The sequence below is a fragment of the Symphalangus syndactylus genome, chromosome 18 (assembly GCF_028878055.3).
Source record: "Symphalangus syndactylus isolate Jambi chromosome 18, NHGRI_mSymSyn1-v2.1_pri, whole genome shotgun sequence".
NCBI lineage: Eukaryota > Metazoa > Chordata > Mammalia > Primates > Hylobatidae > Symphalangus > Symphalangus syndactylus.
Genome location: NC_072440.2, coordinates 86,740,411 through 86,755,144, shown reverse-complemented (window position 1 = coordinate 86,755,144; position 14,734 = coordinate 86,740,411). Strand labels below are relative to the sequence as shown.

At 39.5% G+C, this 14,734-nt stretch overlaps 1 protein-coding gene across 23 annotated transcripts in view; it reads right to left on the bottom strand.

Annotated features, from left to right (window-relative positions):
• Positions 1 to 14,734, bottom strand: part of DTNB (dystrobrevin beta) — a 306,511-nt gene that overhangs the window by 111,132 nt on the left and 180,645 nt on the right. The window contains exon 11 of one of the 23 annotated variants that reach the window (XM_063623929.1): positions 8,516 to 8,565. The exons of the other annotated variants lie outside the window; for them this stretch is intronic. Within the exon in view, the coding sequence (XP_063479999.1) occupies positions 8,531 to 8,565 (35 nt within the window). The 3' untranslated portion in view covers positions 8,516 to 8,530. Of the gene's footprint in view, positions 1 to 8,515; positions 8,566 to 14,734 lie in introns of those variants that run through there. 23 annotated transcript variants of the gene reach the window in all.

Here is a 14,734-nt window from a genome sequence, read left to right as displayed (position 1 = left end):
CACAACACAAAATTGTCTAACAAAGCATTTCTCAGAATGCATCCCCCATTGTTAAGTTATGCATGATTATACTTCTCAGATTTGTCTATCAAAAGCATAAAACTGAGGCTGAAAGTCCTTCTCTCTTATTTAGGTGCTTGGGAACTAACTACCTTCTGGTTTCTCCTTCCGTTTAAGGACACAGTTAATTATGTAAAATGTTTTTGGAGAGGTTATACTTAGCAATTCTTGGTGAATATTAAGGGATCACAGGCTTTATTGTTTTGCAGGTTTCGTAGTACATTCAAATAAAAGCTTAAGGGAAAATATTTCAGGGCAAGCCTGACGTTAAAGAAGGATCTCTTCTTCTCTCCATCTATCTATGCACTTTTTTTTCTTCTTAAACCAGTTGCCTTTCTGTATAGGGATTTTTAAAAATGATTTTTCCATTTAATGGAGAGGATCCGAGATGGAAAGTAATTTGCAGGGAACAGATTTTGGTCTCTTGATTTTTAAGCCATAGTACTATGCTTATTGTTCTACATTCCTCCCTTTGTGTGACACGTCTCTAAGTAAGACATTTAGAATTGAAATATGCCTCTCTAGGCTAGAAGTCAATTCCAAGTTATTTATCTGACTACCTGTCTTCAGACAGATATCCAATTATGTCCCAAACTTTCAAGACTATTAATGCTAGTGGCTGTGCTGAGTTATAGTCAACTAATCAGTTGTTTTAGGTTGACTAATGATGGCAGTGAACACAGAGATTAGCTTATATTTAGTCCTAAATTTATATTTTTGCCTCTGGTTCTTTTATATCAATTGTCCAAATGAAACAAGGAGACAATCCCTATGAAAGAACCAAATCCAGCACAACGGCTTTCTGGTCCTGGAAATAGAATGGGCCATTCTTTAATGTATTATTATTAGCAATCTATTTCCAAAAGAAGATAAAGACATTTTCACATTGCTTTCAGAACTAATACAGTTACCTGCTATATATATATTTTTAATTTTTAATAAATAATAGAGACAAGGTCTCACTATGTTGCCCAGGCTGGTCTTGAACTCCTGAGTTCAGGTATCCTCCCACCTCAACCTCCCAAAGTGCTAGGATTACAGGTGTGAGCCACCATTCCCGGCCACCTGCTATATTTCAATATTAAAGATATCACTGCATTCAATTTCCTTTTTGGTATTCTCAGAGGAAAAATGAGAATAAAAATTCTAATTCCTAGAACATAAATCCATGCAATAAAATTTCATGATTCGTAACAATTTGGTCTGATACCACAAACATCTTTATAATCATCAATATCTCTTGGTATATATCATGTTCAACCATTATAGCACAAATATCAAAGCTTCTTCTCTAATATTCAAAACCAGACAGTAATGGTTATATTATAAACTATAAACTAATCGTAACTGATCCCCAAATGTCATAGCCTTTCTGAACTCCTAACATGCTTTGTTAGAAAGACAGGTATATGTCTCCAGTTTAAAATGAAAGAAGCACTTGCAAACTTAAAGGAGGTCTTTACTACAGAACCTCCACTAGAGCCACAATTCACCATGAAAGCCAACAGCTCAGATGCATTCTTAGAAGGTGTAACATGGCCTGGGGAACATAGTCAGACCCTGTCTCCACAAAAATTAAAAAAATAAAATTAGCCTTCTGGCCACGCACAGTGGCTCATGCCTGTAATCTAGCACTTTGGGAAGCTGAGGCGGGTGGATCAGAGGTCAGGAGTTCAAGACCAGCCTGGCCAAGATGTTGAAACCCCGTCTCTATTAAAAATGTAAAAATTAGCTGGGTGTGGTGGCGGGTGCCTGTAATCCCAGCTACTTGGGGGGTTGAGGCAGGAGAATCGCTTGAACCCAGGAGGCGGAGGATGCAGGGAGCCGAGATCGCGCCACTGACTCTAGCCTGGGTGACAGAGCAAGACTCCATCTCAACAAAAAACAAAAATAAATAAAATAATTAAAAAGATTAGCCTGCTGGCTGGGCACAGTGGCTCATATCTGTAAAACTAGCACTTTGGGAGGCCAAGGCAGGCGGATGGCTTGAGCCTGGGAGTTCGAGACCAGCCTGGGCAACATAGCAAAACCCTGTCTCTACAAAAAAATACAAAAATTAGCTGGATGTGGTGGTGCACGCTCGCAGTCCCAGCTACTCAGGAGGCTGAGGTGGGAGGATCACCTGAGCCCAGGGAGGTTGAGGTTTCAATGAAACTGACATTGTGCCACTGCACTTCAGGCTGGGTGACAGAGTGAGATCCTGTCTTAAAAAAATAAAAAATAAAAATCAGTCTGTCATGGTGGCAAGTGCTGTAGTCCTAGCTACTCAGGAGGCAGAGGTGGGAGGATCATTTGAGCCTGGGACGTTAAGGCTGCAGTGAGCTGTGATTGCACCACTGCACTCCAGCTTGGGTGACAGGGCAAGACCCTGTCTCCAAAAAAAAAAAAAAAAAAAAAAAAAAAAGTAATGCACTAAAAATGACTTCTGGCTCAAACAAACATACAAAACCTTCATGGCTCTTGTAAGACATAACTGAAAAGAGTATTTCCAGCTGTAAAGCAGACATTAATGCTACAAATTATAGAAACTTAAAACAACAGAATTGGCACAACTTATTAGATTGGTTTTGTTGATCTCTGACATTTAAAACCAGTTGAATACCTTGAACACCAGATGTTCTGTATCTTCCTTTGGTACAGATCTCAGCAAGGTATAGGCACTATTGAGTTTCATGATACCGAAATGGCCATCATCTATTGCTTAGTCCAGAAATTTGGGAGGTTCCTTCTTTGTTAATAAGATATACCATTTTTTCGATGGGATAAATAAGATGATGATATAGGTAGAAAGTATCTGGTAGTCAGTAGAGGTGGTTTTTAAAAGACTTGGCAAGAATTTGGTACTTCTTAAAGGGAAAGCATCACTGTTACTGGGTACCTACTGATAAAAGATTATCTTTATTTCAATGACCTAACTGTATATAGATGGAGACAAATATGCAAGCAAATCATTACAATGCCATGTAATGAGTGCAGCAATGAAGTATGGTCGGTCCTCCATGTCTGTGGGTTCAACCAACTGCAGAAGGAAACTATTCAGAGAAAAAGTTCCACAAAGTTCCAAAAAGTAAAACTTGAATTCACCATGTGCTAAGTAATACACTGAATCCTTGCGAAGGACGTGATGTGTAGGCATTGTGTTAGGTATTACAAGTACTCTAGAGATGACTTAAAGTATACGGGAGGATGCGCATAGGTTATATGCAAATACTATTCCGTTTTATTTCAGGGACTTGAGCATCCTTGGGTTTCCGTATCTGTGGGGGCTCCTGGAACCAACCCCCACGGATACTGAGGGACAACTGACAGACCAAGTGCTGAGAGTCACAGGTGAAGATCAGGTACTTCTGCCTGGAGGAACAAGGGGCAAGAATTGTCACAGAAGGCCTCAGAGAGGAGGCACCATTGAGAACAGTTTTCCAGATACAGAAAAAGAATTAAGAGAACTCTAGATAGAAAGAGTATGTAAAATGGCATAGAAATCCAAAAATACACGAGAAACTGGGTCTAATTTATTTGTTTGACCAAAGGCATCTAAAAGGGAGTAGCTGGAAACGCATATGGAAAGGTAGAGGAGAGGCAGGATGTGAAAGGAGCTTGTCCTATCACAAGGTGAGAGATCTGAACTTTATATTGCAGGCAGCAGGGGAAGCACTGAATGTAAGACAAAAACCGATGTTACCATCACATCATTTTAAAAGCTCACTCCAGAATCTTGCAGATGCTGGTCTTTTATCAAAAGTGTGCACGGGAATCATCTGAAAAGCTTTCTGTAAGATAAGAGACTCTGAACCTCTAGGGGTGAGGGGAATCTTTCCCCCATATAATATATAAATATATCATGTAGGATATATTTGGAAGCAGGGGAATGGAAGCTGGGAGACCAGGTAAGAGGTTTTGGCAGTTGCCCAGATCAGTGACTATGAAGATGGACAGTGGTAGTGAAGATGCGGGCGAGAGAAAAGGAAAGCTATTGTGAAGACAAAACCAGTAAGAGAGGGTGACTGATTAAGTACACAGGGTTAGGAAATAAAGAATAAGAGATTTTTACCTTGGCTACTGGGTGGTAAAATATCCAAACTAGAAAACACAGAGTAGGAAACAAGATCTGAGGTTGGAAAGGAGGAGGGATGGGTAGACAGAATGAGCAGGAAGATAAGAGTGAATAGGATTTGAGTTTTGAAATTGTTGGGTTTGAAGTACCATTGATAATAAGTACAGGTAAGTGGATGTCTAGAAAGCAGTTGAAAATAGGAGAATAGAACTCAGATGAAATGTCAAGTTTGAAAATACATGAGTGTCATTAAACAGTACCTGTTCATTTTAGTATTCTGAACACTAAAAACATGCATTTACTTATTTATTTATTGTTTTGAGATGGAGTCTCTCGCTCTGTTGCCCAGGCTGAAGTGCAATGGCACAATCTCAGCTCACTGTAACCTCTACCTCCCAGGTTCAAGCAATTCCCCTCTCTCAGCCTCCTGAGTAGCTGGGATTACAGGCATCCGCCATCATGCCCAGCTAATTTTTGTATTTTCTGTAGAGATGGGGTTTCACCATGTTGGCCAGGCTGGTCTTGAACTCCTGACCTCAGGTGATCCATCTGCCACGGCCTCCCAAAGTGCTGGGATTAAAGGCGTGAGCCACCGAGTCTGGCCGAAAACGTACATTTATATTTATTGTTTTTAGGCGGGGTAGAAGAGGTTTGGGGACCTATGCAGTAAGAGCGTGGCTTAGATAACAGGAACAGAGGTTCTGGTTATTGGGGAGACACATCTCCTATTACAAAGCACAAATTGAGCTTACTGGTAGAAATAATTTTCATGCAGCTCCTTTGTGGCCAGACCACTCCAATTTATTCTGGTGATGCTCTGAAATATAGACTAACTAGAAATTAAAATTCCTATAAAATCTCTCTTAAGGGTTTTAAAGTCATCTGTAGGAATAGATAAATAACTTGTACCTTTAAAATTATTTCAGGACAGATTACATACAACTGTATATTTCTTTCATTTACCAGATATTTGCCTATAATGTGACAGGCACTGTGCTAGCTTCTGGGAATAAAAATTAAAAAGATGAAAACTTAAGTCTTACAAAGAAGAAAAATTTAGAAAAAAAAATATAATGTAGTAAATACTTAATAGAAGAAAAACTGCTATATGCATGGAAAAATACTGAGATTATCTCAACCCATAAAGAAAAACATATTTCTAGGGTGTTAAAGAGTTAAATATAAACCAGGCATGATGGAACACACCTACAGTCCCAGTTATGCAGGAGGCTGAGGCGGTGGGATCATTCGAGCCCAGTATTTTGAGGCCAGCCTGGGTAACACAGCAAGACTCTGTCTCTTAAAGAAAAAAGAAGAGTTAAATATAAATGTTTATATAAATTAAGAGAAAAGATATAGGTCTATGAATAGAGAGGATTTTCTTAGCTCAAAAGCAATGGAAAAATTAGAAAAACACCAATTAATTTGAATTGTTAAAACCATCAGAAAAGAACGAAAAAAAATTTGAGGAACTACCTGAACAAATGTGACACAGCAAAAATTAAATGCCTTAATACATAAAGGATTCACACAAACTTACAAGAAAACTAAAGGGATTCCAATTAGATAAATGGGTAAAAATACATGTTTAAAAAGAAGAAATACAAATGACTCAAAAGAAATTTAATTAAAAATTACAGGCTGTGCACATTGGCTCATGCCTGTAATCCCAGCACTCTGGGAGGCCAAGGCAGGAGGATCGCTTGAGCCCAGGAGTTCGAGACCAGCCTGAGCAACATGGCAAGACCCCATCTCTACAAAAAAATTAAAAAATTAGCTAGGTGTGGTGGCATATGCCTATGGTCTCAGCTACTCAGGAGGCTGAGGTGAGAGGATTGCTTGAGCCTAGGAGTTAAAGGTTGTAGTCAGCCATGATCAAACCACTGCACTTCAGCCTGGGTGACAGGGTGAGATCCTATCTCGGCGGGGCGCGTGGGGGGCGGAATTATAGACCACTTTCTCTGGGAAAAATAATGATCTTTTTAAAAAGGCAATCCTTAAGAGTGGAGAGGGTTTTCTGACATAGGTCCTTAATTTACTACTAGTATAGTCAAGAGTGAAAGTAAAAAGTTAAGCCAAATTTCTAGAAAGTGATTTGGCAATGTGTCCATCAAAGATCTTAGAAAACATTCAAACACTTTGGCTCAGTAGTTCTCCTTCTAGGAATCAATTCCAAAGACTAATTAGAAATGCACAGAGAGATTTATATTAACAAATATTCAGGAAGTGTTATTTATGGTAGGATAATTTTGAAATTATCCTAAGTGTTCAAATATAAGGAAAGGAAAAGTAAACCATGGTATATCCATAATTATAGGATATTATGCTGTCATTAAATAATAATGCTTATGAAGACTTTTTGATTACTTGGAAAAATGCTCAGCATATAGAAGATAACAAAGAAGGGCAAGATGATGATGATAGCTAACAATTACTGAGTGTTTGATATCTATCAGAAACTTTAAAGCTTTAAATACATTATTTATTCTATCTTTACAATAGTTGTAAACAATTATTTATACATACAGCACACTCAACTACATAATAAGCATAAAATGAAACATCTGGAGGCAATATGGTCAAATGTTAAGTGGAATTATGGGCAGTTTTTCCTGCTTGTTTATACTTTCCAACACTTGTCCAACCTTTTCAGTTTAATTTTTCCTGATTCTAAGAGAAAAAGATGCTTAACGTAAAAAAAAAAAAAAGAGTCAAATTTCTAAAGTGAGCCTATATTATTTTTATCATTAAGAAAGCAAACTGAGAAGGAAAGTGTTATATGAGCATACACACACACACACACACACACACACACACACAGAGGGAGAGAGAGAGGGAGGAAGAAGGAGGGGGAGGGAATGAGGGAGGAGAAACTACGGTGTAGAAGTTTGAGACTTTTAGTAGAAAACCTGTGAAATGGTTTGAGTAGATCCAAAGTTCCACAACTTCCCAACATCGTTAGCACCACCACTCCTCAAAAATGAGAGTAAAGAAAACATCTTAGACCAGTCTTGATGATCTCCTCTACTACACTGTTAAGAAATCTGTGATATTTTTACCATTATATTTCAAGCATCTGGCATAGTATGAGGCACAGAGTAGGTACTCCATAAATATTTGTTGCCCATGAGTAAGCGCCATGTTGTGGAATATAATAGGAATGGTGAGTGGGTAAGAAGTAATCTATTATATTTAGGTGTGGTGAGACTATTCTCCAAAAATGGGATGACATTATTCGCTGTTATATTTGGTGGATGTATTTGCAGCACCTGCATTCTTTTCTATTTAACTCTATTAACGTCTACTGCTTGGTCTGTTATTTTTTTTTTCTTCTACCATTTATGACTTAGGAATAGAATCAGCAGAGTGGAGAGTGTCTTTACTAATAATAGCAATATTTATTGAGTGCTTACTATACGGCAGACTAAGTTTGAACATTTTCCATGGATTCACTCATTTAACCTTACACCAAGCCAATGAAGTAGATATCATTATCTTTATTTTACAGATGAAAAAAAAAAAAACTGAGGCATGGAGAAAAGTAATGTTTTTGAGGCCACAGAGCCAAATTGTGGGAGCAAGAGGATTTGAACCGAGGCAGTGTGGCTCTGAGTGTGTGTTCTCATTCATTCGAGTGTACTATCTACTATCTTTCATGGCTGCACTTTTAGGAAAACACTTAAGGATATTTACTCTATAAAAAAAAAGCCAACAGCATGATGTTAGATCATAGTTCCTGTTGTTTCTATAGGAAGATAAGACAGTAATAGTTGCAAAGTATAGTTTTTGAGTGATTTACCCTTTCCCCATCATATTATTAGAACTCTGTGTCCTAAATGGCTCTCTGAATGTAAACCAACTGGCTTGAGAGCTTAACAGGATTAACTTTAAAATCTAATCTTCATTTCAAAGATCTTCTAGGTTCCTAATCTCAGCCTAGCAAAATATATACATTTAATGAGCAAATTATCTATTATATAAAGGAGACTGTTGACTAAAAAAAAGTTTAACAATGGGCTTAAAATCAACCTTGAGTGTTATGACTCATTTTGGCTTTCTGAATTGACTTAGATCCTGGGGTAAACAATGTCTGGATAGGAGTCTCTAACCAAGGATGTGAAAGTACAGTACTGATGTTGTGTAGACAAAATTTCTACTTAAAATTGCAAAGTTTTAAAGATGAAGGAGTAGGCTGGGTGCAGTGGCTCACACCTGTAATCCCAGCACTTTGGGAGGCTGAGGCAGGAGGATCGCTTGCATCCAGGAATTTGAGACCAGCCTGACTCCATCACTACTAAAAATCAAACATTAGCTGGTTTTGGTGGTGCACACCTGTAGTCCCAGGTACTCAGGAGGCTGCTTGGGGGAGGACTGCTTGAGCCTGGGAGATCGAGGCTGTAGTGAGCTGAGATCACATCACTGCACTCCAGAGTGGGTGACAGAGTGAGACCCTGTCTCAAAAAAAAAAAAAAAAAAAAAGGAGGAAATGAATAAAGTCAGCTGAAGCCTGGAAGACAAGTGAGATTTGCGGTACCTGTCAAAGCTGTCCCTTTTCCCCAGGCCCTTTGACAAAGCCTCTTCTGTAGGAAGTCAAGCAGACAGCCACGTACATACTCCTTCCTGCCCTTCAATTTTAAATTTATTGGTACATTAGCTCTTTCCACAGAACATTTCTTTTAGCTGTGGAGGTTAAGATTAGTGTCCTGCAACTCTCTTTTACATAGACAGCTGTCTGCTAGCCATGCATTTGGGGATCTTTAGCAGATTTTTTGGGGGTCTGTTTATTACTATTGGTGTGAAAGGGGGAAAGAGTTTATTATGCACTAATGCTTTCATTTGCTTGACTTCTTTTTTTATATTCCCCATAACAATGCTTTACAAAGTAGGTAACCATCTTAAATACATTTAATCTCTTATTAATATTTTGTGGCCAGCTATTTTGCCCTCAATCCTAGATACCTATGTTACTTCTGAAATTATCTTCCCTACTCACTCGAATTAGACCTTTTTCTTCTTTTAGATGATGCAGCAGATTTCACCATACTTTAAAACAAATGCAAAACCCACACTATAGACTACCTCATTCAATGATGCAGCAGATTTCACCAAACTTTAAAACAAATGCAAAACCCACACTATAGACTACCTCATTCTTTTCTCTATCAAACCACTTCAGTCTCCCATCTCCCTCCAGCAAGTTGTTCTTTTGCTTCTTCTAAGCTCCTGCTTTCACCTCTTCTCCCACCTACTTATCCTGGAATGTCCTTCATAGATTGGCCAAAGTTACACGATTTCTCACTTCTCTTATCAGAAAAACAGCTCCTGAAATTTCAGTAGCTCTAGCAAACCTTTCTAGTTACAAGCTCCATTTAAATAAACATGGGCCATAGTATGCAAACAAACAGAAATCTATGGCCTATTCATGCCTAGCACTGTTAGGGGTTTCGGGACAAAACAAAACAAGTTGAAGACTGTCCCTGCCCACAAGAAGTTTATAATCAGTCCTCATAATCGTCAGTCATAGCAACAACAGGTACTTAAGCTTTAGCTTAACATATTTAGATCAAATCCTATATGATGATAATTTATAACCAAATACATGTAAGACCATTTGTAACAAGGTCTACAACTTATTTCATTTGATATAAATAAAAACCAGTACAACAAAAGAATATGAAAAAATCCTATGAAGTTAACAGTTACAGGATTTGTTGTGTATTTTGCATACATTTCTTTACTTTTGCAGCACTGGGGAGAGTTGTGGGGGGAAGACAGTGCCTAAGCATTTGCTGAGTGTGAAATGCATCAGCACTGAGCCAGGCCCCTCAGAAACATTACATGAATTCTCACTACTACTCATGGTGGTATTTCTATTTTGCAAATAAATAAAAGTCAAGGAAGATAATGGGTTCAAGGTCACATGGTAGAATCAGTATTGGACACTACTTTTGTCTGCTTCTAAAGGCACTGAATAGATCAAATCCACAAACACTCTTTTATTTCAGGCATCTCTGTATTATCCAAATGAATTTTTCAGATTAGAGTTCTCAGGGAACAATAAGTTTTCAAGTGTGAGAAACACTGCCCCAATTCAGGACTACTAGCTTCAAAATCTAACTTGAAGTAGTTTAAGCGGTAAGGGGGGTGGGGGGAGGAGGGGGAGTGCGGGGGTGGTTGGGAGAGGAACTTATTGGGCACCATAACTAAATACTAACTAAATTCATAACCAACCTCACGAAGGTAGGGGTGCAGCTGGCTTTCAGGATATTGGAATGTCATTAGGACGTTTACTGTTACCTTTGCTTAGATCTCATTTTGAGTCAGGCTTTACACATGGCCCACAGCTTTTTATGCTTAAGAAGAAAGAGTTTCTGCCCAGCATCTCACAGCTTTACCACTGGAGAATAAAACCTCTTCCTTTATCCCAATTTGAAAATCCCCAGCAAAGCCTCTGGCCTGCCCTGAGTCACTTGCCTACTCTGGCATTCAGCAGGCCCCATGCTATGACTGGTATTCCTCCCGGTACATCACAGTTAGTGCTGGGAGGGGAACAGATCTCTAAGGAGAGAGCACTGTTGCCAGAAAAAAAAAAAAAGGGAGGCTGCAGAACAAATCGACAACAAAAAATGTTCACTTACTTAAAGATTAACTTTCTTCCAAAGAAAAGTGTAAAATGACAGTGCTCAGGGTGCAGGCACTTCAGCATCTCTGCTGCATAATGCGTCAGAATGAAGGTGGTATCTCTCTTTTTTTTTTTGAGTCAGGGTCTCGTTCTGTCACCCAGGCTGGAGTGCGGCGGTGCAATCTTGGCCCACTGCAACCTCCACCTCCCAGGCTCAAGTGATTCTCTTGCTTCAGCCTCCCAAGTAGCTGTGACTACAGGCACATGCCACCACACCAGCTAATTTCTGTATTTTTTACAGAGATGGGGGTTGTGTCATGCTGCCCAGGCTGGTCTCGAACTCCTGGGCTCAAGTGATCCATCTGCTTTGGCCTCCCAAAGTGCTAGGATTACAGGCATGAGCCATTGTGCCCGGCCTTCTCTCTCTCTTTTCAGTTACTACTACTCTTCAAAAATTTGTGGTTAGAGACCTATTCGTGGACCCTTAAGTGAAAACAATATATCGTCTAGAAAGAAAACCAGTTTTCTTATTATTCCATTATGATGAAGAGGACATAAGGGATTACATTGATCTATAATGCTGGTAAGCTGCAGCTCTGGTGAAATATTAAGAAGCCCAGGTTCTAAAAGCCCTTTCATTGCAATGATTCTTGTGTGGATGGTGTGGATCATTCTTGATCTCCTTGAATAGCATGCTCCTTGTCTATCTCTATGTAATGGACCAACCATTTCTTGTTACTTCACTGGGTTCTATGGTTATCTGCCAAAGCAAAGAAGTTAAACAAACAAGCAAAAACACCTTTTGGAAAACCACGATGTTAAAAAATAAGCATCTGGTACTGTAAGTGTAGCACAAATATCATGTTACATACCTACAATGAGGTTTCTGACTTCTAGGAAGTGCATTTAAGTTTACTGATCATTTACAATTAATTAACCAATTTGTTAATATAAAAACCTCCCCTATCAACAGACATATATGCCTCAATTTATATTTGCAGCAATTTAGCATAGCCATTTGCGGTATCAGACTTGTTTAATGAACTATTTCTCAGGAAGGAAAAGTTTACCACAAATCCATTCTTACACTTTCACCACTAGATAGTGTCTAGAGACATGTAGAGGAAGCCAGATATCTCTCTCTAGCTCTAGAAAGGGACAGAATTGTAAAACGAGACCATAGTTATTAACTATAACAAATTAACCATTTAACAGTATTGCTCAATTTATCATCATTATGTTGAAAAAGCAGTCAAGAGTCTTATAAACCGGATCATCAGATCAACAGAAATGTATTTTTTTATTTTTTAAAATCTTTCCATGATGAATCCCTCCTTCCTTGTTCTCCTTGTTCATTAAACTTAGGAAGTTGTTCCTACTTTATGTAGATGCTAAGTCCCGTATTTAAGAAAAATGAGAAAGGATGGCATCTTAATGCTTTAACAAGTTACTGCTCATAGAGGGGTCAATGAAATGCGTGATGCAAAGTCATTTCCCGACCTGTTCACATGGTCATTAACTGAAATCTGTTTTCAAAAACGGAAATAAATTCACTGCTATAGATGACAGGCTGACTCTCACATATTTTTACCAAACAAGAAGAGATGTAGTGGGGCTGGGCGCAGTGGCTCATGCCTGTAATCTCAGCACTTTGGGAGGCTGAGGCAGGCGGATCACCTGAGGTCAAAAGTTCAAGACCAGCCTGGCCAACATGGTAAAGCCCTGTCTCTACTAAAAATACAAAAATTAGCCAGGCGTGGTGGTGGGTGCCTGTAATCCCAGCTACTTGGGAGGCTGAGGCAGCAGAATTGCTTGAACCCGGGAGGCCGATGTTGCAGTGAGCCTCTGAGATTGCACCACTGCACTCCAGCCCAGGTGACAGAGTGAGACTCTGTTTCAAAAAAAAAAAAAAAGATAATAGTGGGCTGCCCCTTTAATAGAAACTCCCTGGGAAGTTCTAGGGGCTCTAGCATCTTGCCAAAAATAAACACAATCATCATTAGCCCAGTGCTTAAGGTGGCAAAAACATAAAGGCAAAGAATAACTATTAAACCTTTACATTCTGTAGCAAAGTCTTCTTCTCTACAGATCTGGCTTCTAATGCATTACGCTGCTGTTGTCTCTAAGGAAACAGAACAATCACATGATGAAGGGTCTTCTCTACAAGGTAGTCTTCCCCACAGAGCATTTTGGGAAAGAGGAAGCTCAAGAGGACAACTCATTAGAAGGCAAACACACACCTGCCCTCCACCACCAAGTCCACAAAGCAGTCAAATGACAGGACAGGAAGACAGAGGTAGCACACAGCGTAGATACCGCTCCTTGGAAGCTTAAAAATGAAACACACCTACTTGCAATAGAATCCAAGTCTTGCTGCAAATCTGTAGCCTAATGAACCCGGTCAGCAATTCCATTCCGATGAGGACTTTAAGGAGCACTCCCACCTCCTCTCCAAGGGCCTCTTCTAATTGCCAACTCTTGATAAGAAAGTAGCCTGCAGAACTGTGTCTGCCAAGCAGTCTAGGTAGGTAGCTATCAGGAGGTAGGGAGAACCAGTAAGGCTTGATTTTTTTGTTTTGCTGAAGAGGAGTTAATGGGAATGCAAGCAGGGTGAAAAAATAGGACGATGGTGTCTGTCTACCGCTTTGATGCAGACAGCTCCTTAATTCATAAAGGCAGCTTATCCGAGGGCAGTTGAAACAAAAGGGCCATCCAGTGCAAGCTGCTGAGCAGGCTTTGATGGATGTCTCTGGCAGGGTAGTCCCATCATGAGATTGTCTCTGCCAGTCAGAGTCATTCTGTGGCCTCTTATTTATTTCATGTAGTCAATAGCTCCTAAAACTGTGTTCCTGGTTTCTATCCCCACTGCCACCATCACGTTTCAGCCCTCATTTGGCTAATGTTACTTAAATATTCTAAGTTTTCTATTGGTTCATGGGTGTCCAGGGAAACTTTCTATTGTTACTTATCTGATTTCTCACAGCTAAAATTACTTCCCTAAGCACAGTTCTCATCATATCACCATTCTACCCCAAATCATCAATTCTCTACTAGTCTCCCAAATTAGAACAAAACTCTTTGTCTGTGCAGGCACTGCCCAGACAGCACAGCCTCAGTCTCCCAGGGCCTCCTCATTCTCACCACTTCTCCCCCTTCCTACACTGTTCAAACACAGGTCTGGAAATTTTCTGGCACAATAAAACAAAAACAAAACAAAATGACAAAAACTATACAAGTATTTACACTAAAAGTAGAGGTAGTCAAAATGAAACCCTTACTAAATACCTCAGCACCCGGGAAATAATTCTATTATTTACTTAGACAAATGAAGAGGTGAGAAAAGCCAAGCCAACAAATCAGACAAACTAGTGTGACTGTTACTACACACACTCGGATATCCAAACTCAGAGCCTAAAATAAAATGGGTGCATGTGTTAGACTACTGAGCAGAAAATGAAAGAGCTGATTCATATCAGAAATATAATAAAAACAAAATAATAGTGGGATATCATCTTTCAAGGCTACAAACTCTAAGGATATAGATGAAGGACATAGTGCAGAATGTGAAGGGCAGTGTGAACAATAATGGGTAAAATTAATTACAGGAAAAAACTACAGGCCAGGTGCAGTGGCTCACTGGGAGCACTCTGGGAGGCTGAGGCGGGTGGACTGCTTGAGCCCAAGAGTTTGAGACCAGCCTGGGCAACATGGTGAAACCTCATCTCTACAAAAGAAATACAAAAATTAGCCAGGTGTGGTGGTGCATTCCTGTGGTTCCAGCTATTCAGGAGGCTGGGTGGGAGGATTGCTTGAGCCTGGGAGGTTGAGGCTGCAGGGAGCCATGATCGTGCCATCACACTCCAGTCTGTGCAACAGAATGAGACTCTGTCTCCAAAAAAAAAAAAAAAAAAAAAATCCATAGAATGTTTGAGATTATGAGATTGAAATACCATAATTTTATAACGAAAACATATCGGGGTCGGGCATGGTGGCTCACA